This window comes from Cnephaeus nilssonii (genome assembly GCF_951640355.1).
Source record: "Cnephaeus nilssonii genome assembly, chromosome: 6".
Classification (NCBI taxonomy): Eukaryota; Metazoa; Chordata; class Mammalia; order Chiroptera; family Vespertilionidae; genus Cnephaeus; species Cnephaeus nilssonii.
The window spans coordinates 93,621,002-93,642,155 of record NC_137077.1 but is presented as its reverse complement, the minus strand read 5'-3'; the positions used below and the strand labels follow the sequence as shown (position 1 = coordinate 93,642,155).

The 21,154-nt window shown below is 40.2% G+C and overlaps 1 protein-coding gene across 2 annotated transcripts in view; it reads left to right on the top strand.

Moving 5' to 3' along the window:
- The first annotated feature begins 588 nt into the window (after positions 1-588).
- MTMR6 (myotubularin related protein 6) overlaps positions 589-21,154 on the top strand; it is a 43,911-nt gene continuing 23,345 nt past the window's right edge. Inside the window, exons 1-5 of one of the 2 annotated variants that reach the window (XM_079775056.1) lie at positions 589-815; positions 9,966-10,082; positions 17,734-17,896; positions 19,371-19,528; positions 19,689-19,817. In XM_079775056.1, the coding sequence (XP_079631182.1) occupies positions 792-815; positions 9,966-10,082; positions 17,734-17,896; positions 19,371-19,528; positions 19,689-19,817 (591 nt within the window). In that variant the 5' untranslated portion in view covers positions 589-791. The remainder of the gene's footprint in view (positions 816-9,965; positions 10,083-17,733; positions 17,897-19,370; positions 19,529-19,688; positions 19,818-21,154) is intronic. The other variant, XM_079775055.1, reaches the window with a different exon arrangement.

The following is a 21,154-nucleotide window of genomic DNA, read 5'->3' as shown; positions in this document are numbered from 1 at the left end:
AGCTCCAAGTGAAGAGAAACCATTGACATTTGGTGCGGTCCGCTGGTAGGGTGATGGACTTCAGGGCCATCTGCCCTCACCCACCAAATTCTCTTTTCACAGCATGTCCACAGGATTCCTTCTGAACCCTTTGCACTCGCTTGCTTTTTTCTCGATTCCTTTATTCTACTCGGGGTTTAATTTTTTAAATACCCCCAGATTTTACAAAGCGCGGCAGTAGAATAAAAAACTGGAGTTTCTTTTCATACAAACTTACTTATTTGGATTTTTTTTTATATTTCAAATTATTGATACATTCAATACAATTCGACATACGAGCTGCTGCCGATGCTAACCGTGTCGAGTCACCCTCGACATCCGAGCACAAACGGTTTTAAGAGTAGCGGCCTCAGGGACCCCCTCCACAGCCAGCTCTGCCGGTCTCTGCCAGCTTCCCAACAGAGGGCCGCCTTCCGCCGGGGTGGTGAGCCCTCCGGCAGGGGGCACTGTGGCGTCGGCGGCGGCCCCAGGGGAAGCCCGCGCCGCTCTCCTCCGCCGACGCTCCGTTACCCCCGCCCACGCCCCTCGGCCGCGGTTTGGGGAAGTGTTTCTAGGAGACGGCGCTGGCCGGCTGCGCCTGCGCGGCGGGCTCGGCGGGGGCGGGGGCGCGGGCCTGGGCACTCCCCAGCTGAACTGGTTCCTGCTGGGTCTGGGTCTGGGTCGCCGCCGCCGCCGCCGCCGCCGCCGCCACCCAGCTTCTCTTGCCTCATGGTACGCCTGTGAGGCGGCCCGCAGGCCGGCGTCTCCTCGGCATGGAGCACATCCGGACGACCAAGGTAGTAGGCGCGGGAGGTCCGTTTGCCACCGGCCGGGTCTGGCGGGGGGGAGGCGGAGGAGGTGGAGGGCTCGGTCGGCCTGACGAGGGCTGAGGAGCGGTCGGGCGGGGCCCGGCCCCCAGCCCCAGGGTCCTGGCCCGGCCTGTCGGGGAGCGGCAGGGGGAGTTTGGGCCCGGGGCTGGGCGGAGGCCTCCTGTACCCGCGGGAGCACCGGCTCGCTCGTCAGTCCGGTTGGGGTGCGGCGATTCGGGCTGCTGGGGGCTCAGTGCCCTGAAATTTGTCGCCGCCCTCTCAGCTCTTTCTTGGCAAAATTGGGGCCGTTTTAGCTGCGAGGCCTTGGCCGCAGAGCCCCGAAAGCCGGGGGGTCCACACAGGAACATGTTGGTGGTGTGTGAGCTTTTCCTTACTCACGGTTAGTTGTCTCGCGTCTCACTGACTCTTGGTGCAAGTGTTGGAGAAGCTGAGATGGGCGCTCGGCCCCGCCTCGCTTTCTGGTCTCGGTCTCCAGGCACTTAAATGGGGTGTTTCCGTCTCTGTGTCCAAACTTGAATGTCTTCAGAGTCAATAACTCAACGGAGGAGTTCCAGAGAAGGGGAAAATATTACTCCATATGTTAAAGTGTCTGATGGAATTGTTATGCAACTGAGCTTTTTAAATCCCATGCTTAATTTTTGGGTGTGAATGGCATTTTTGGGGCCTTTCACAAACACGTCTTCTTCTGATTCCGTTACAGATGTTAAAACCGAAGGAAATGACATAAAAATATTACCAAGTTATTTTACCAACAATATTTAAGCTAGACTTAACTTTGGGAGGGAGAAAATAGAGAGATCAGAAGAATTGAACAACTTGATTTTAAGGCCTCTGCGAAGAGGGCGACTCACTGTGAATCTTAACTGTCCCCATTTTGCTGAAGCCAGTTAATTGCTGCTCATCCTTTTGGCAGAAATACATCATCTCCCTTTGTTCAGTGGAGAATTTGAGATGTCATTAAAACGTTTGACAAACCTTTTAAAGGTGTACATGGATTTTTATTAGAACTTGTTTTTAACATTGCATATACTATCCTCCTATACAATAAAAGGCTAATATGCAAATTGTCCCCTCCACAGGGAGTTTACCAGGGGGCAGAGGGCAGGCCCCCCTACCCTATTATAATAGGGGCCCGTGGCCCCACCCTCCCATGGGCTCCCCCCACTGGGATGGGGGGCGGGGCCAGCCAGCCAACCTCCTGCTAAAGCCCCCCCCCCCCAGCCTGGACCCCATCTGTGCACGAATTTGTGCACTGGGCCTCTAGTATCTAATAAAATTGGAAATCTAAAAACTAACTCCCTTTAAATATTTTGTTGTTTTTTTAAGAGACGAAAGATAAAGGAACTAAACGAACTAAACAAACTAGAATTCAAGTGGCTGGCACTTACAATTTGAAAATAGAAGAGTAAGTAAATAACCCAACTAGTGGATGATGTAGAGGTGGAAAGGACTAGAGTAGGCATCAGATCAGGTTCTTGTCCTGGTTTCAGGGTTCCAGACATATATTAGATAGTATCTGTGTGCACATGACTTCCTTCTGTACCAGGTTGAACCTCATCTTTGCATCTTTCATAAGGCTTGCTACAGCACACAATAACAAAACAATAGGTGATTTGTAAGAGTGAACAGGAAGTTGGAAAATCTAGGACCCCTTGGCTGATTTTAAGACCTACTGCTTTAAATTAATGATGAATGTATATTTTAGTTTTTATTTGTTTAGTTGTAACTCTTCTTATTTTGTTGTTTATTGCTAGTGACTTTCACTTCCTCTTTACCAGTTGATGGTCTTTAATTTTATGATTTAGTCTTACATTTTCACAATGGGTCCATGCTGGTGGTTTAGTTAAGGTCCTTTTATGACCTTTTTAAGGACTGAAAGGTTTCTGACTAATTTTCTATTAAAATTACTTCTCAAATGTTTTCCTTTATTACTTTGGGTTATTTTTCTAGCATTGGACCACTACTAAGTACCCTGTAATAATCTTAACTGGCTGTATGTGGACTGCAATTAAACAGATATTTGCTAGGTACTTGTTATGTGCCAGGCACTGTACAGACACTAGGTATACAAGAGTGAGCAGAAAAGACATGGACCTCATAATGCATTCTGATAATTGTTGGATGGAGTATTATAGTTTCTTAAATTATAATTATAAGAATAACTTTGTAAGTTATAAAGATAGATTTGAACATAGCCAACTTTTTGTTTCTATTATGCATAGCCTTCACTGGGACATAGTTAATTTGCTGCAGAAATAATTGCATTTCAAGCTAAAAATGAATTGCTTTAAGTTTATTGAGCTGTTTTGAACTTTATGTAGTTTAGTCATTACGATCAAGAATTGACTGTGGAATATTACTATATAACTAGTGGTTCTTTCTATGTTATTCAGACAGCTAGCTATACAGTTGACCCTTGAACAAGGCAGGGGTTAAGGGTGCTGACCCCTGTGCAGTTGAAAATCAGTTTATAATTTTTGGCTCCTCCAAAACTTAGCTATCCTCAGTATCCAAGGGGGATTGGTTCTAGGCACCTTCCCACATTGCACCCCCAAAGATATAAAAATCTGTGGATATAAAATGGCATAAATCAGTGCATACAGTTGGCCCTCTGCATATGTGACCTCCCAATCATGGATTGAAAACAGTGCATGTGTTTATTGGAAAAAATAAAATAAAATTCCACGCCTGGCTAGTGTGGCTCAGTGGTTGAGCATCAACCTATGAACTAGGAGGTCACAGTTTGATTCCAGGTCAGAGCACATGCCTGGGTTGCAGGCTTGATCCCCAGTGTGGGGCATATGCAGGAGGTAGCCAATCAATGATTCTCTCTCATCATTGATGTTTCTATCTCTCCCTCTCCCTTCCTCTCTGAAATCAATAAAAATATATTTTTTAAAAATCCATGTATAAGTGGACCCACACAGTTCAAACCCATGTTGTTCAAGAGTCAACTGTATTAAAAAAGTAGTAATTATATGCCAGTATAGCCAATTATACACTATCATTTCACAATATTTACAATATCACAAATAAGGTAATTTATACAAAATTATCACTAATCTTGCCCTAGTCAGTTTGGCTTATTGGATAGAGTGTCGGCCTGTGGGCCAAAGGGTCCCGGGTTGATTGCAGTCAAGGGCACATACCTCGATTGCAGGCTCCTTCCTGGCCTGGACCCTGGTTCTCTCTGTCTTTCTCTCTCTCTTTTACTCCCCCTAAAAATCAATGGAGAAATATCCTCGGGTGAGGATTAACAACAACAACAAAAGAAAACACAAAATTACTAATCTCTTAAAATAATACCACCAATTGGGTACATTATTTCCATTTACAAATGAGGAAATAGGTTTACAGAGTGGAAATAATCTGCCCAATTATCTCAGGAGTTGTAGAGTGAAGATTTAAACCAAGGTTTGTCTAACTTCAAAGACTATGTACTGTCTTTTCCATTGCCTCTCTAGTTTTAATATAATTGTAAAAATGTATTAATATCTTTTTTGAACTATCATTTAATTTTTATTGCATATTAAGCTGGTTAATAAAAATTTGGTCATTTCTAATAGCAAGTAATCTGTAAAAGCATTTTACTTTAAGGATTAATACTTTTTTATATTATCAATACATTATTTAAAAAAAATATTCCATGGTTAAACTGGTTTTGAAAATTGTTCTATCATGTACAAACCAATGACTGCTGCCCAAATTTTATTTGGTTTGTTGTAATGTTTTTGCTAGTGTCTCTTTAAAATGTAGAGAAAGTTACAGTTCAATACACACAGGCAATGGAGTCATAACAAAAATTTTAAGTCATTTTCCCACTCCTTTATGCAAGATATAAAGAAGCTTTCCTAGCTTACATGTCTATTCTGTCAAAAGAAATCTGATAGATTTTTTCAATCAAAAACTATTATTCTCTTATGATGAACAGAATTATCAAGAGTGTGGCCTCCCATTAAGTATAAAAGTCATTTATGAGGGGTTTACTTCATGTTTAAACAAAAATGAAATTAAGGTGGTCATGAGCTCGGGGGTCAGATATATAGTTGTTTACCTAGTTCTGTTAAAGCATATTTCAGTGTTCTGCACAGTATGGCAGGCTTTATATAGGCTGCTCTGGCATCATCTCTTGAATAAACTTCCAAATCCTAGCTAGGATTTAAGGCACTATAACAGTCATTGCTAGATTACTTAAGGATAAAAACAAGCAAAATGTATCAATATTAATTCAGAAATAAATCCTAAGAATAATTATAAGAGCTTTATCCTCCTGGAATGTTTTCTTGATATATATATATAAAAAGCCTAAGCGACCATTAACAACTGAACAATCAAACCACAGAAACGACCAGTCGACCAGTTGCTATGACATGCACTGACCACCAGGGGGCAGATGCTCAACACAGGAGCTGCCCCCTGGTGGTCAATGTGCTCCCACAGCCAACCTCCCACCGCCCCTCCCCTCGGCCGGATGGCCAATATCCCACGGTCCATCCCCCCTGCCAGCTAGCCCCCCCATAGGCCCTGATCACCAGCCAGGCCCAGGATCCCCACCCGTGCACAAATTTGTGCACCAGGCCTTTAGTAAGTAAATAATATTTTTGTGGTACTGTTTGTTGTATTGCTTATGGCCATTGTTTTTGTTTTGTTTTGTTTTTGCTTAACCAGAGATTTATCAGATAAAGTGTTTTAGTAGACTACTAATTAAATGGCTTTCTAGTTCTAAAATTCAAATATATCATCCTGTTTTGGTCACATTTGGTTTAACTCTATGGCATCAGGAAAGATGTCAAGTCCAAATTTGAAATTCTAAAAGAGCATTTCCAATCTATACTTATGAATATTGTAGCTACTGCCTATCACTGTGAATGCTAATTTTGCCATAATGAGATAGTCTTGCCACGAAACAGTGACACATATGCAGAGACAATTCTTTAAGCAGTCTTCTTTTCCTGCCAGGCTCCAGTCCTTTGGCTAGCATCATGTGTTGATGTTGAAATTTGTGCTGTTTGTGAATGGAACTTTACAGAATGAAATGGAAGAATGTTTTCCTAACTTCTATATGTAAGATTACTTCCTAGAGTTTGTTAAAGAATGGAATGCCCCATGAAAATCTGACCCCATTAGGGCTCAAATTCAGTTATTCCAAAAGTAATGCCTGATTTGTCTTAGGTGGCTATCCCTTTTTGTCATTAGAATATGAGATCATACATGTATGTACACAAATATATATTACCTGTTAAAAAGAGTGAAGGAGATGTAAAACTAAGAATGGATGAAGAATAAGGAGAACATTATATTGTTTTGTCTTTGAAATATGAGCCAATAGATTTTGAGGAACACCTGAATGTTTTCCCCACAAAATAGTAACTGTTTTAAAATAAAATAGTGTCATTTTGACTCTTACTAATATTATCCCAATGTACAGGTGAGAAAATAAACTAGCAGAGATTAAGTGAAATAACTTCTCTTGATTCAACAGTTAGCTCTACTAAAGAAAAGGTGGAGCTGGGGACTTAAGTCCTGGTCTTGATGATTCCAGTCATGTTCTTGTAAGTACTACATTCTTATCTAATCAAGAGATTTGAATAGTGAGATAGATCAGTGTGAGTAAGAATGGGAAAGGAGAGGATAGATGAGAGCAACTTGGATGGTAGGATTTTTTTCTAGTAGGTAGCTGATTATGAATGTCTAGAGCAGTGATGGCGAACCTATGGCACGCCTGTCAGCACTGACACGCGTAGCCATTTGTGATGACACGCGGCCGCTGAGGCGGCCGCATGCCGAGGATGAAACATGTGCGAAATAATGTTTTTTCCTGAAAGTGACACACTACCCGAGTTATGCTCAGCTTTTTGGCGAAGTTTGACACATCAAGCTCACAAGGTTGCCCATCACTGGTCTAGAGTTAGGGAAAAGGTCTGGTCCAGATAAATAGATTTGGGAGGTGTCAGTGTTTAGGTAATCAATGAAATTTCCTATTGTGGATGAGTGTGAAGGCTAGAGCCCTGGGAATACTTAAAATGGGGTAAGCACTGGAAGAAGGGCCAAACAGAGTATTTGGGATACAATGGGAAGTGGTGAATCACAGGTGGGAAGAGAACAGGGAACAGTCTTTCCTATCTAATTTCCTTCTTTGCTGCTTCTTCCTCTGCTCTCTCCTTACTTGCCCCCCCCCCTCCTCTGCTCCTTCCTCTTCCGTGGGGCAGGCACTGTTCTACGTACTGGGGAAATGGTGGTGAATAAACCAGACAAAAATCCCTGCCCTTATAAAACTTATTTTCTAGTTGGGGAAGATAGAATAATAAACAAAATTAATAAGTCAAATATACATATAATATGGTAGATGGTGGTAAATGCTGTGGAGAGTGCCAGGGTAGGGTGGGGGAGGACAGTTGTAAATATAGTAGTTAGAGACATCCTTACAGAGATTGTGACGCTTGAGTACAGACCTGAAAGTGGTGAGGGAGTGAACCACCTTGACAAGGGTGGAAGAGGTATCAGGAAGAGTCCCAACAGAGGGAAGGAACAGCAAGAGCAAAAACCCTATGCTGGGCATTCCTGATTGGTAAGAGCTTGCAAGAAGACCAACGTGAGTGAGTGAAGGAGAGAGCATAGTAGAAGATTAAAAGTTGGGGACAGGGACAAGTTACTGTAGAGTCTTGGAAGCTGATGCAAAATCTTTGTGATTACTGTGTGAGACAGGAAGCCATTCACTGAATGCCAGCTGTGTCTAGCAGAGTAGGAAAGCAAAGCAAGATAGGTCAGTAAAATGCCCCTGGATTTATGATCTGTTGTAGTAATTGGGGACACAAGAACAAAAAAGATAAAAAATCTCTGCTTTTTTGATTCCCACCTTCCACTTCAGGAAGACAACTTGATGCTTTTTTTTTTTTTTTGACAGCTAATTATTGGCAAGATGTTAGTGCTGTGAGTGTGTAATGATTCTAAGAGTCTCAAATGGGTGCCTGGCTAGAGAAACCTTAACAGCGTACTTTCTGCTTCTTTAGCCATTGTCATGTAGTTGTCTGTTGGTCACAGAATTTTGAGGAAGGCCATTAGTCCCTTGTCCTAGAGACCACTTTTCCCTCTTGTGGGTAGATAAGTGTCTGAATTTTCTGAATGTGATTCTGTGTATGTGTGATTTCCTCTGTTTTTCATTTTCTCCTTTGTAATCAGCTAAAATTTGAACTTCCTATATAGACCATTAGGGTACCTTTGAGTGCAGGCCCCTACTTGGCAACAATTCAACTAAATGGGCCTTAAAGTAATGTGTTGGCATTTCCTATACTCACCACAATGACCATGCCCTCCAAGAGTTGTAGATGCTTCCTGAATATCTGACTTAGAGACATTTCCAAGAAAACACTGGGGAAAATCTGTAGTGACATCTGTAAAGTACTTTCAGTTTCTCAGTGAAAAGGGGGAAATATGAAGTAGCAGTTATATGTTCAGAAATTGGCTAAGTCTTTAGTTTGAAATTTGTATGCTGATGATCTTAGCAAAGAAAAAGATTCTATTTTTTTATTTAAAAAAAGTATTTTAGGATTTGCAGGAAAGAACCAAATAATCAGTATATTTTCTCAGAAGTTATCTTTTTTTCTCCAGAACTTTAGTTTAAGTATTAACTAAATGTTTTGGGATAATTTCAGATTAATTTTATTATGTCACATCCATATAGAGATTGTAATGTTGAAATAGTCATATAATGATTTTTTATATGTTTTCTTGATTTGAATATAATTTTGCATTTACTAAGGTAATGAACAATCCTCAAGGTGTTAAGGTCAGGATGGACTCTTTTTTTCTACAAAAATAAGTATTTTAATTTAAATTTATTTGAACAGGTGCTGTTATAAGTAAAAATCTTTCTCTGAAATTAAATTTCTTGGGGGAGCACTAATAGCCTTTTAAATGGTAGTTATTGATTATTTTGGAAATCATAATTTCAAAATGAGGAGTCTTTTCTTCAATTTTAGTAAGGGAAATGAAAATACAGGGTGAGTCAAAAGTAGGTTTACAGTTGTTTGTATGGAAATGGCACAATAATTAATAAATAATAATAAAAGAATAAACTCTGTTTCATGTACTCACAACACCCTGTATATATGGGAAAAAAGTATAGAATTAATGCGATAACGGTTAGCTATCTGGTTTTGAAGCCCTGCACAATTTAAGGAACTATCTACAACCTACTGCGATAGCTGTGGATTAAAATTTTTAACTTGGTAATGGTAATTTAACTTTGTTACCTACATAGGAATGGATAGAAAGAAATACTATTTTTTCAAAACAGTAGTCTCCTGCACATCCCTGGCCAACTCTAATTCCACTCTTCAGTGGCAACCTTGTGCATGTATGTCTACTATTAATAAAGATGTACTATGTACTGCACTGCCTCAGCTACCAAAGAATACAGAAGCAGAATATGACATAATCTATGGTAGGGAATTCAGAGCCACAAAGAAATATAAAGCTAAGACATTAAGTAATTAATATTCTGAGAAGGATTCCTGTTGGGAGACAGGGCATCAGTGAGCTTTGAAGAATGCTTTGATTGTATTTACTAGTAGTTAAGCAGAAGAGACTATTGTAGGAAGGGAGAACAGTATGAGTAAAAGCACTGAGTTGAACACAAAACAATGTCCCCGGTGAAGTGGTGAGGAGAATAAGTTGGAGTTTGCAACCATTTAACTGTTTCCTGATTTATTTTTTCTGGGGTAATTTACTTTCATAGTTCTACAAAATAACCTTATTGTATTTATTACTTTACCTGCCAACTTTAAGTAAAATATATTGACTCTTGGCTACAAAAAACATTTTTGCTTATTTATAACACACCCCTCCTTTCTGTTTTCCTTAATATCCGTGTTAATACTTTTTTACAGGGTTCTTCTCTCTTGGTTATATTTATAACTGTAAATAGTACCTGTGTTATTTGTGGCTTATATATTTCCCAGGGTATATGAAATTTAACATTCAATATTAAGTAAACTCATGTTTTTTAATCTCAGGAAGAAAAAATTTGAAAATGGTACATTTAAATCCTAGGACAACAGAAAAAGAATTTGTACTACTTTTGAAATGAGAAGTAACATTTTTTTTTTTCTTTTTTAGGTTGAGCAAGTGAAATTACTTGACCGATTCAGTACCAACAACAAGTCATTAACAGGAACACTATATCTTACGGCCACACATCTATTATTTATAGACTCTCAGCAGAAAGAAACCTGGGTAAGCAGGATCTCTATTACTATAATTGTAATAATGGTCTTAGTCTGTTGCTGTGTTTTATTTTGAATGTGTACAAAAAATTTTAATCATTGGTTACCAATCTCAATCAAAAAATTTTCAGTCACCTAATCACTTCTCCCTCCCTCTTAATAAAACTGATATAATATGGAATGTGGAATTTTTTTTGTAGAATATCAGAAAGACTCTTATTATCTACATAAATATATAAAAGACCTACCTGTTCCCTTTAATTAAAAAATTCTAAATAATATAGGTACATGTTAATAGATCAAATGTCATGTTCCACAGTATATTTATAACAAATTGCAATTATGGTATTTTATTTATTTATTGCTAGTACAAACAATGAGGTAATGTATACACTGTGCCAGGGTTTCTCTGGAATATTTGCCTAAGAGTAAAATTACTTAGATAAGTGGATGTTCAACCTTCCTGAGTTCACCTTTCCAAAATGGTTGTTTCATCATATTCTCAGTAGAGTGTGATACATTGTTCACTATCCTCAGCAACATTGATATTTGACAATTAAAATTTTTGCCTATCTGGTGGATGTGCAGTTGTGATTTTAATTTGTTGATTACAAGGAAGTTACCCTTTCTGATATTTTGTCTTTAGATTTCCTTTTATTTTTTTCTGTTGGATTGTTTGTCCTGTTATTTATTTTGCAAAAGTTCCAGTTTTTAATGTTTTGTCATATATATGTTGTAGATAACTTCTCCCAGTGTATGGCTTGTCTTGTGTGTATTTGTATGTCTTTTAAACTTTAAAATTTTAGTGTAATAAATTTTCATTTTTTCTTTTATGGTTTATGCTGTTTTCTGACAAGTAATCCTTCCCTATGTTAAGGTCATATAGATTCTCCTATATTTTCTAAAAGCTTATGTTGTGTATTCTCAGTATAATTTTTTAATATATCTGAAAAATATTTTGGTGGATGATATGACATAGGGATTCATTTTTATTTTATTTACGCATAACTGGCACCCTTTATTGATTGTTTTATTCCATTAATGTGTAGTATCAACTCTGTCATAAATAAAGAGAGGATCTGCTTTTGAGCTCTCTATTCTGTTCTTTTGGTATATTGATTACACTGTACCAAGAACACACTGTTTTATTGACTGTAGCTTTTAATATGTCTTGATAGCTCTCCTAGATTATACTCTTTTGATTTCCCTAAGAAGGCTATCCAATTGATAAGTGATTGCAATAAGTAAGTTAAGATACTTACCTGAGATGTTGATCTTGGAGAAGTTGTATTCCCTAGAGGCTCTGGATTTCTTGCCTATCCAGTGTTTGCCCAGGAGTTTCCTCTATCGGCCTTATAAAATCATTAGTCATATTCTCATCCATTCTGTCTACCCTTCATTTGTCCACTAACCTTAATATATTCTCTGTATGTTATTCATCTCCTAGAGTACAAATGGAAGTTTCTCATAGAGTTTCTTTCAAATGTTGGGAATGTAGTTTTGGGGGCAGCTAAAAGATAGCCACATTGTTCCCTTCGCTCCTGTTGTTGTCTTTGAAATGCTTTCTTATCAGTATATTTCCATAATCTCTCCTGAATGAAGTCTATTTTGTATACTAGATCCATAGAAATGAGCAGATCTAGGAGGAGCCTTACTTTAAATTTTATTTTATTTTAATTTTACAGATGATTAGTTTTTCAAGATCACATAACTAGCCGAAACCGGTTTGGCTCAGTGGATAGAGCGTCGGCCTGCGGACTGAAAGGTCCCAGGTTCGATTCCGGTCAAGGGCATGTACATTGGTTGCGGGCACATCCCCGGTAGGGGGTGTGCAGGAGGCAGCTGATCGATGTTTCTCTCTCATCGATGTTTCTGACTCTCTATCCCTCTCCCTTCCTCTCTGTAAAAAATCAATAAAATATATTTAAAAAAAAAAAAAAAAAAAAAAAAAAAAAAAAAAAAAAAAAAGATCACATAACTAGTTAGTGGCAGAGCCAGGTTCCATCATCATTGTTTTCCTGCAAATAATTTTGGGTCTTAATTGTAATTATAATCTTATATATATATACTAGAGGCCTGATGCACAAAGATTCGTACAAGAATGGGCCTTCCTTCCCCTGGCTGCTGGCACTGGCTTTGCTCTGGTCAGAGCTGCTTTTTTACTCCGGCCTGGAGCCGCCTTTCCGCCTTCCCACGCTGCCCAGAGGCCTGGAGCAGCAGGGGTGGTGTGGAACGCCTGCGCCCCGTCCCCAGCCGCTCGGCGCCTGTGTATGCAAATTAACCCGCCATCTTTGTTGGGTTAATTTACATACTCATTTCTGATTGGCTGGTGGGAGTCGCAAAGATATGGTCAATTAGCATGTTACTCTTTTATTAGTGTAGATATAAAAGCCTAAGTGACCGTTATGACCAAATGACCGGAACAACCAGTCGACCAGTCGCTATGATGTGCACTGACGACCAGGGGGCAGACGCTCAACGCAGGAGCTGCCCCCTGGTGGTCAGTGCGCTACCACAGCCAACCTTCCACGGCCAGCCAACCTCCCCTGGTCCCTCCCCCCCAGCCAGCAAACCTCCGTGGTCCTTCCTCCTGTTCCTCCACCGGCCGGCCTGGCCCTGATCGTGACTGGGTGAGATGGCCCCCCTAGGCCCTGATTGCCGGCCAGGCCTAGGGTCCCCACCCATGCACGAATTTCGTGCACCGGGCCTCTAGTAGTAATATAATATTACAATGGTTTATTGTCCCTTATTCTCTACTTAGATGTTACTATTAGTTAGATCATATTGAATAACTTGGCACAGGTCTGATAATATAGATGTTAATAGGGCTAAATCTCAGCCAGAAGTATTAGCTACATATGTGTAACATGTGTCATCTGTTATATAAATTTTTAATTACCATAGGACTTCTGCTCACATTAGTCTTCTTTTTCAAGCTTTTCTTTTTTTCCCCCATTTATTTATTTGTTCCCCTTTTTTTAAAAAAAGTCGTTATTGTTGAGAGTATTATATCTGTCTCCCTTTTTTCCCCCCACTGCCACCCTTCACCCAGTTCCCACCCCACCCCAGGCCTTTACCACCCTTTTGTCTGTGTCCATAGGTAATGCATATATGCATATAAGATCTTTGGTTAATCTCTTCCTGCCCCCTCTCCCTCCTTCCCTCTGAGATTCATCAGTCTGTTCCATGTTTCCATGCATTTGATTCTATTTTATAAATCAGTTTATTTTGTTCATTAGATTCCTTGTTTGTTTATTTTGATTTTTAGATTCAATTATTGATAGATATATATTTATTGCCATTTTATTTTTTATTTATTTTTTATTCTTCTTCCTCTTAAAGAATACTCTTCAACATTTTATGTAATACTGGTTTGGTGGTGGTGAACTCCTTTAGCTTTTTCTTGTCTGTGAAGCTTTTTATCTGACCTTTGGTTCTAAATGATAGCTTTGCTGGGTAGAATAATCTTGGTTGTAGGTCCTTGCTATTCATCTCTCTGAATATTTCTTGCCTTTCTCTTCTGGCCTGCAAAGTTTCAGTTGAGAAATCAGCTGACAGTCGTATGGGCACTCCTTGTAGGTAACTAGCTGTTTTTCTCTTGATGATTTTAAGATTCTCTCTCTGTCTTTAACCTATGTCATTTTAATTATGCTGTATCTTGGTGTGGGCCTCTTTGGATTCCTCTTGTTTGGGACTCCCTGTGCTTCCTGGACTTGTAAGTCTATTTTTTTTATCCAGGTAGGGGAAGTTTTCTGTCATTATTTCTTCAAGTAGGTTTTCAATATCTTGCTCTGTCTTTTTTCATTCTGGCACTCCCATAATGTGAATGTTGGTATGCTTGAAGTTTTCCCAGAGGCTCCATATACTATCTTCATATTTTTTGGATTCATTTTCTTTTTGCTCTTCTGATTGGGTGTTTTTTTGCTTACTCATATTCCAAATCGCTGATTTTGATGCTCAGCATCCTCTACTTTGTTGTTGAATCCCTGTAAATTATTCTTTATTTCAGTTAGTGTATGCTTATTTTCTGACTGGTTTTTTTTCAGGTCTTTGAAAATCTCACTAAGAGCCTTGAAATTCTCACTAAGTTCCTTGAAGCTCTTATTAAGATCTTGAGCATCCTTTTAACCATTGTTTTGAACTCTGTATCTAGTAGTTTGTTTGCTTCCATTTCATTTAGTTCTTTTTCTGGAGATTTTTTTCTATTCTTTCATTTGTGACATCTTTCTTTGTCTCAGCATTTTGTCTGCTTCCCTGCATTTGTTTCTGTGTATTAGGTAGAGCTGCTATGTCTCCTGGAATTGGTAGAGTGGCCTTGTGTAGTAGGTGTCCTATAGGGCCCAGTGGCTCAGTCTTCCCAGTCACCTGAGCAGGGCACTCTCGGTGTGCCCCTGTGTGCACAGTCTTGTTGTAGTTAAGCCTTAATTGCTATTGGTGTCACTGGGAGGAAGTGACCTCCAGGCCAATTGGCTGTGAGAACCAGCTGCAACTACAGTGGGAGAGCTGCTGTGCAGGAGACACTCCTATGGAACAGGACTTGCTTCAGTGGGGCTCTGGTGCTCACTGAGTCTGTCCTTTGAGTGTGTCACTCATGGATGTGTAGTTGTAATCTGATATAGTCTGCAGCTGTCCACCATGTATACTGGCTCTGGGATCTCCTAGGAGATACAAAGTCAGCCACTGCCTGAGGCCACCTGGCAGGAGCTACAGAGAGATCTTCAGGTGGCTGCTACTTATGTTGCGCTTGGAAGTGTTCAGGTGAGACCAAGCTGCTGGTGCCAGGTCTTGGGCCTCTTACAGATAGGTATGGGGCATGCTGACGCTTGTTTGAGAGATTTTAGGGAAGTCTGAAGCCTGAGTCAGGACAGGCCATTCATATGGAAAAGCCACTGCAAACAGCTTGGGTGGGACTGCAAATTAGATGGGCCAGGGTCTCGGGTAATCACCAGGGCTATCGAACAGTGGGAGTCAGGTTGATGGAGACTCAGTCAGCTCTGCGATGGAGGAGGTCTCAGCATAGGAATAATGAATCCTTTGAGCAACTCTGTCTGGGAGAAAGCTACCCCTGAGTTCTTACTCTGATGCCAAGTAATCCAGTTCCTCTGCATATGTCCCTGGATCTCTCCAAACTGCCACCCCAGCTTTGGAGCTCAGAGGGAACTAGTCTGAGTAAGTCGATATGCCAGCCAGACCTGGGTCTCCAGTAGCCTCCCTGTCACTCAGCCACAATCCCTGCTGGTTTTATAGCCCAAAGTTATGGGGACTTCTCATCCTGGCACTGGAAGCCTGGGCTGAGGTGTCTTATATGGAGCTGGAACTCTTTACTCCTCACGGAAGGCCTCCACAGCTGAGATATCCATCCCAATAAAAAAAAAAAAAAAAAAAAAACGCCACACATGGGTGTCGGGCCCACTTGTTCCGTGCCTCCACCCTCCTATCAGTCTTTATATGCTTTCTTCTTTACTTCCTAGTTGTAGGATTTCCATTCAGGATGATTTCAGGCAGTTCTGAATGATGGTTGTTTTGTATTTTAGTTGTAATTTTGATGTGGTTGTGGGAGGCAGTAAGTACTGTGTTTATCTACGCTACAGTCTTGGTTCTCCTTGAAGCTTTTCTTTTTTCTTCTTCTTCTTCAAGCTTTTCTTGATTATTTTATGCATTTAATCTTGCATGTGACCTTTAGACTTAATATCTAAAGTTTTAAAAATTAATAATAGTAGCATATAAAATTATCTATACTAATAAAAGCCAGGTGGCCCTTGCGCCCTTGTGCAGTGCCCTCACGTCATCACAAGATGGCTGCCACAAGATGGCTGGCAGGGGAGGGCAGTTGTGGGTGATCAGGCAGGCAGGGGAGGGCAGTTGGGGGTGATCAGGCTGGTAGGGGAGGGCAGTTGGGGGCCATCAGGCCAGCAGGGGAGGGCAGTTGGGGTGATCACGCCGACAGGGGAGCAGTTAGGTGTCAATCAGGTCGGCAGGGGAGCAGTTAGGGGCTATCAGGTAGGCAGGCAGGCGAGTGGTTAGGAGCCAGCAGTCCCGGATTGTGAGAAGGATCCCAGATTGGAGAGGGTGCAGGCTGGGCTGAGGGACACCCCTCTCCCCCTCCCGTGCACGAATTATATAATACATATGTATAATATAAATAATCATCCATATCTCACCCTACCTTTCCTCCCACACACATACTACCCAAAAAAGCAGGTTGGAATTTATGTTAAATTTTTAGACTAATTTGGGATGATTTGATTTCTTGCCAGGATTGAGTTTTATCATCCAAAAACCTGCTACAATTTTAAGATCTTTTATTTTCCATAAAGTTTTCTATATATAGTTTAAATTAGTAGGAATGCTATTGAGCAAAGGAAAATCTTTTTTAGTAGCACAGAATATGTTAGGTAATAGGTAGATATAATAATTATGTTTCAAATACCATCAAGTTCTGACTTTCTAGTAGGACTTTCCATTCATTCATTCATTCATTCAGTGAGTATTTGTGATGGAAAAGGTATCAACAATGACACCTTTATTTCCAGCTCAGTCAAATTTAAATATGAATGTGTAATATATATCACTTGAAATGTTTTTTTGTTTGAAGATGGTCATTATAATGTTCCAAGTACTGTGTTAGGTGCTAGAAATATAATGGTGCTCAACTTAGCTATAGTTTTGCTTCTTAGGTGAAGTTTCTAAAATCTAAGTAGGGAAATAAACATTACTACATAACAAATTACAAATGTACTAAGTGCTATGAAAGGAAGAATATAGGTTGATATTTGATAAGAAAATGGAGGGGACCTAACTTACTAGGGAAGGGCCATGGTGATTATGAGGCTATATGTACTTCTCGGTGGTGAGGTTTTGTTTTGTTTTGTTTTGTTTTTGACCAGAATTGAACCCCAGACTCTTCAGTTCATGGCCCATGCTCTAACTCCTGAGCCAAACTGGCTAGGGTTTGGTGATGAGTTTTAAGCGGACACCAGAAATAATACTAGAAGTTCCTAGGTGAAGAGGTAGAGAGCTACAATATCGCAGTTAGTAGGAGCAACTCAAGAGTGTATATAGAGGACCTTGGTTCATTTGAGGAGCCAAAGGAGGCTGTTGTCATTAGAACTTAACGATGTTGGGGAAGGGACTTGAAATGAGGCTACAGCAGTGGGAAAGTCTATAGTCATACCACCCTGAATGTGCCCGCTCTTGTCTGATCTCAGAAGCCAAGCAGGGTGGGAGAAGTGGGAAATAACAACTAGATAGCTTTGCCATTTTTTTTAATTGAGTTTTTAATGCTTAATTGTCTGCTTTGTAGAAAACGGATTGGGGGATTCAAGAGTAGGATATGAAGAGAGCATTTAGGATGATAGTAATTTAGGTGAGAAATAATGGAAACATTGCAATTAGGGGAGTTATAGTGGAGATGGAGAGAAGTAGGCAGGTTATAGAGATATTTAGGGGATGCAATTCTTGGGATTTAATGATGTGTGAATATGTGGAGTGATCAGGGCACATTTCTGGCTTGGGCATTGTCATTTAAAATTTTTAAGTTTGTAGTGTATAACATTTGAGACTTTATTTGGACAGGATATTTCTAACATTTTGCACTGTGGAAGAGAATAAGATACTTAGTGCTTTTTATAATGTTGATCAAATATTTTTTCATCCTGTAGATTTTGCATCATCATATTGGCTCAGTGGAGAAACTGGCTTTGACGACTTCTGGATGCCCACTTGTCATTCAGTGCAAGAACTTCAGGATTGTGCATTTCATTGTTCCCAGAGAAAGAGATTGCCATGATATTTACAACTCTTTGCTACAACTGTCAAAACAAGGTACTGTTCTTAGAGACCAAAGCTTGCTCAATTTTGAGATGGATTATCCAAGGTACTTTATTTAGTATCTCATTATTGCCATTTTATAGTTTAAGTTACTCTTTTTTTAAAAATATGTTTTTATTGAATTTTTAGAGAGGAAGGGAGAGAAATAGAGAAGTAGAAACATCAATGAGAGAGAAACATCATCAATCTGCTGCCTTCTACATGCCCCCTACTGGGGATCGAGCCTGCAACTCGGGCATGTGTCATGACCAGGAATTGAACCATGACCTCCTGGTTCATAGGTCGACGCTCAACCACTGAGCCACACCGGCTGGGCTTACTAAGTTGCTCTTGAGTTGAATTCTTGTGCACTCTATTCTAAAAAATTTGACCTAAAAGTAATTAGAAACTTCTGATCTGAGTTGTAATAATGGTTTCCAAAGAAGGGGTAATAGTAAGGACAAAATGAAGCATTTGTAGTACATACTTAAAAAACTATAGATTTATATTAATGTTTTAGAAGTCTCTTGATAGCCAGTAGCATAGCCTTTGTGTTTTTGTTTGTTTTTTAAAGAATCTCATTGCCAAGGGGAGTGTCTTGGAAATTGATCACTAAAGGAAAAGTTAAGGAAGGTCAGGCTCTTCTGATAGCATGGGACTAATATATCTAATTGACTAGAGTGGAATATAGGGACATGAACAGAAAGAAAAGAGAGGGTAAATCCTACTTTAGTAGAAATAGGAGTGAGAGGGATATAGGCCCTAAAGAGGAATCTTATCACTACTATGTGTTAGGGAACTAGAGGCCTCCTTTTCCCAGCATAACTTAAATTACATAGAAATCTCCAGGGAGACAAAGCACATTAATTTCTAGGTGTTACTTTGTTTGACACCTGGTTTGCAGTGGTCTAAGAGCAGATTTTTGTTCACTCCTTTATCCTAACACACAAAGCCTGTAACATTGATCCTGTTGTCCCAAGTCAAATCTTACGACTTCAGAGGTTTATGATTGTTTAGAAGTAAGTGTTCTCTGGATCTCTGTGCAACCTTTGCCATATTTGGTCAAACTGTACTATAAGAATATATAGACAATTTCATGTTCTATGTGGCACCTCTAATTTTTCATTATAGCATTAGTCTTTATATCTCATTTGGGAAAAGTGGTGGGTAGGAATTTATGTGTGTCTTTAAAATTTTACTTTTAAGAAAAGGAAACATTGCAGTAGAGTAATGTATAAGTCTAACTGTATTATTTACTAGCTTTTACTGATGATATAAATTGAATCTCAGATTGATATACTTATGCTTTAGGTATAATCATTTGCATCAAAGAACTGAGAAAATTTAAGTTCAAATATGTTCTGGTATTAGCCATCTTTTTGAAGAATTTAAAGAAAAACGGAGGGGTAAAGCTGAAAATTACTTTTATTTGTCATTTATTAAGTCCTATAAGTTGCATTTTAACATTTATGCATTTTGTATACTCTAGCAAAATACGAAGATCTCTATGCGTTCTCTTATAACCCCAAACAAAATGATTCTGAACGACTGCGAGGTTGGGAGCTTATTGACCTTGCTGAGGAATATAAGAGAATGGGTGTGCCAAATTCAAACTGGCAGTTGTCTGATGCCAACCGAGAATACAAGGTAACTTAGCAACCTTCTGGGGAAATTCAGAAAATGTTAGTACCAGAGAGTCAGAAAGTGTAATAGCAAGTTGTCTCTGTATTACTGTTATTGCATTACTAAGTTTTAAAGTTTTATAAAGATGGTTTTTAACCTCATGGTTATGTTTTGATTTTTACAGATTTGTGAAACTTATCCAAGAGAACTTTATGTTCCCCGAATAGCAAGCAAACCAATAATTGTTGGTAGTTCTAAGTTCCGGAGCAAGGGAAGATTTCCAGTTCTTTCCTACTATCATCAAAATAAGGAGGTAGGCAGCTTTCCTTTTGATTTTACCAATCCTAATATATAAAAACCCTGGGTTGAAATGACCAGTAATGACCAGAGGCTGACCAACCGGAAGTCAGTGCTGGCCCCGCCCCCAAGCAAGTGGTTAGGGGCAATCAGGCAGACAGGCAGAGGGGTTAGGGGTGATCAGGTAGGCAGACTAGCGCTTAGTGGTGATCAAGTAGGCAGACCAGCGGTTAGGGGTGATCAGGTAGGCAGGCAAGTGGTTAGGGGAGATCAGGTAGGCAGACGGCCCCTCGTGGGGCTGGCCCCGCCCCCAAGCAAGCGGTTAGGGGCAATCAGGCAGGCAGGCAGAGTGGTTAGGGGTGATCAGGTAGGCAGACCAGCAGTTAGGGGTGATCAGGTAGGCAGACCAGTGGTTAGGGGTGATCAGGTAGGCAGACCAGTGGTTAGGGGTGATCAGGTAGGCAGATGGCCCCTTGCAGGGCTGCCCCGTCCCCCAGCAAAGAAAGAGGGAGGCCCAGGCCAGCCAATCCATTGCACCCCAGCATGTTGCCTGCAGAGGGAGGCCACTGGTGTCAGGGGAGTGGGGGCATCGCTGCACAGATGGCAAGCAGTGGCAGCGGCGGGGGTGGGGACAGCTGCCTGCAGCCCAGGGAAGGAAAGCCCCGATAGGCCCTGATCTCAGGCCAGGCCTAGGGACCCTACCTGAGAGGGTGCAGGCCAGGCTGAGAGACCCCCTGAGTGCACGAATTTTCGTGCACCGGGCCTCTAGTGTAGTATAATCCTTTTCAGGTTTTAGTATCCAAAACAATGCTCATTTTTATATTAAGATGTCATTATTATAATATTGCTGATAGAGAAGTGCTGGCTTTTCACTTAATGATATTTTTTATATTTTAAAACAAAATTACCCTGAAATACAGAAACTTTTGTACTTGTCATCTATCTTCCCCCTCCACCACCTCTATTCTTTCCTTCCTTCTAGTAGCGACTTGAAAATAATGGGATTAGGTAGATTCTCTTCCTTGCCTGTGGTTATCTTTTGATCCTGCTTGTATTGGGGGAAACCAAATAGTTTTGACAAACCAACTATTGAGAAAAGGGAGAGAATCAAGGATATTTCAGGCTCCCATTTAATAGTAAGCTCTTCAAATTGGAAGGATTTTGCAATATGAAGAGGCAGAGGAAGCATCTTTATACTGAGGTAGGGATTCACAATACAGTAAAACCTTTGTATCCTGTAACAGTAGGCCAGGAGGTACTATATGTTGAATGCTTTATAAGTATGAAATCCTCCTAGTAACTTGATAAAATAGGCTCTGCTAATTACCTGTAACTTTCAAATTGGGGAACTGG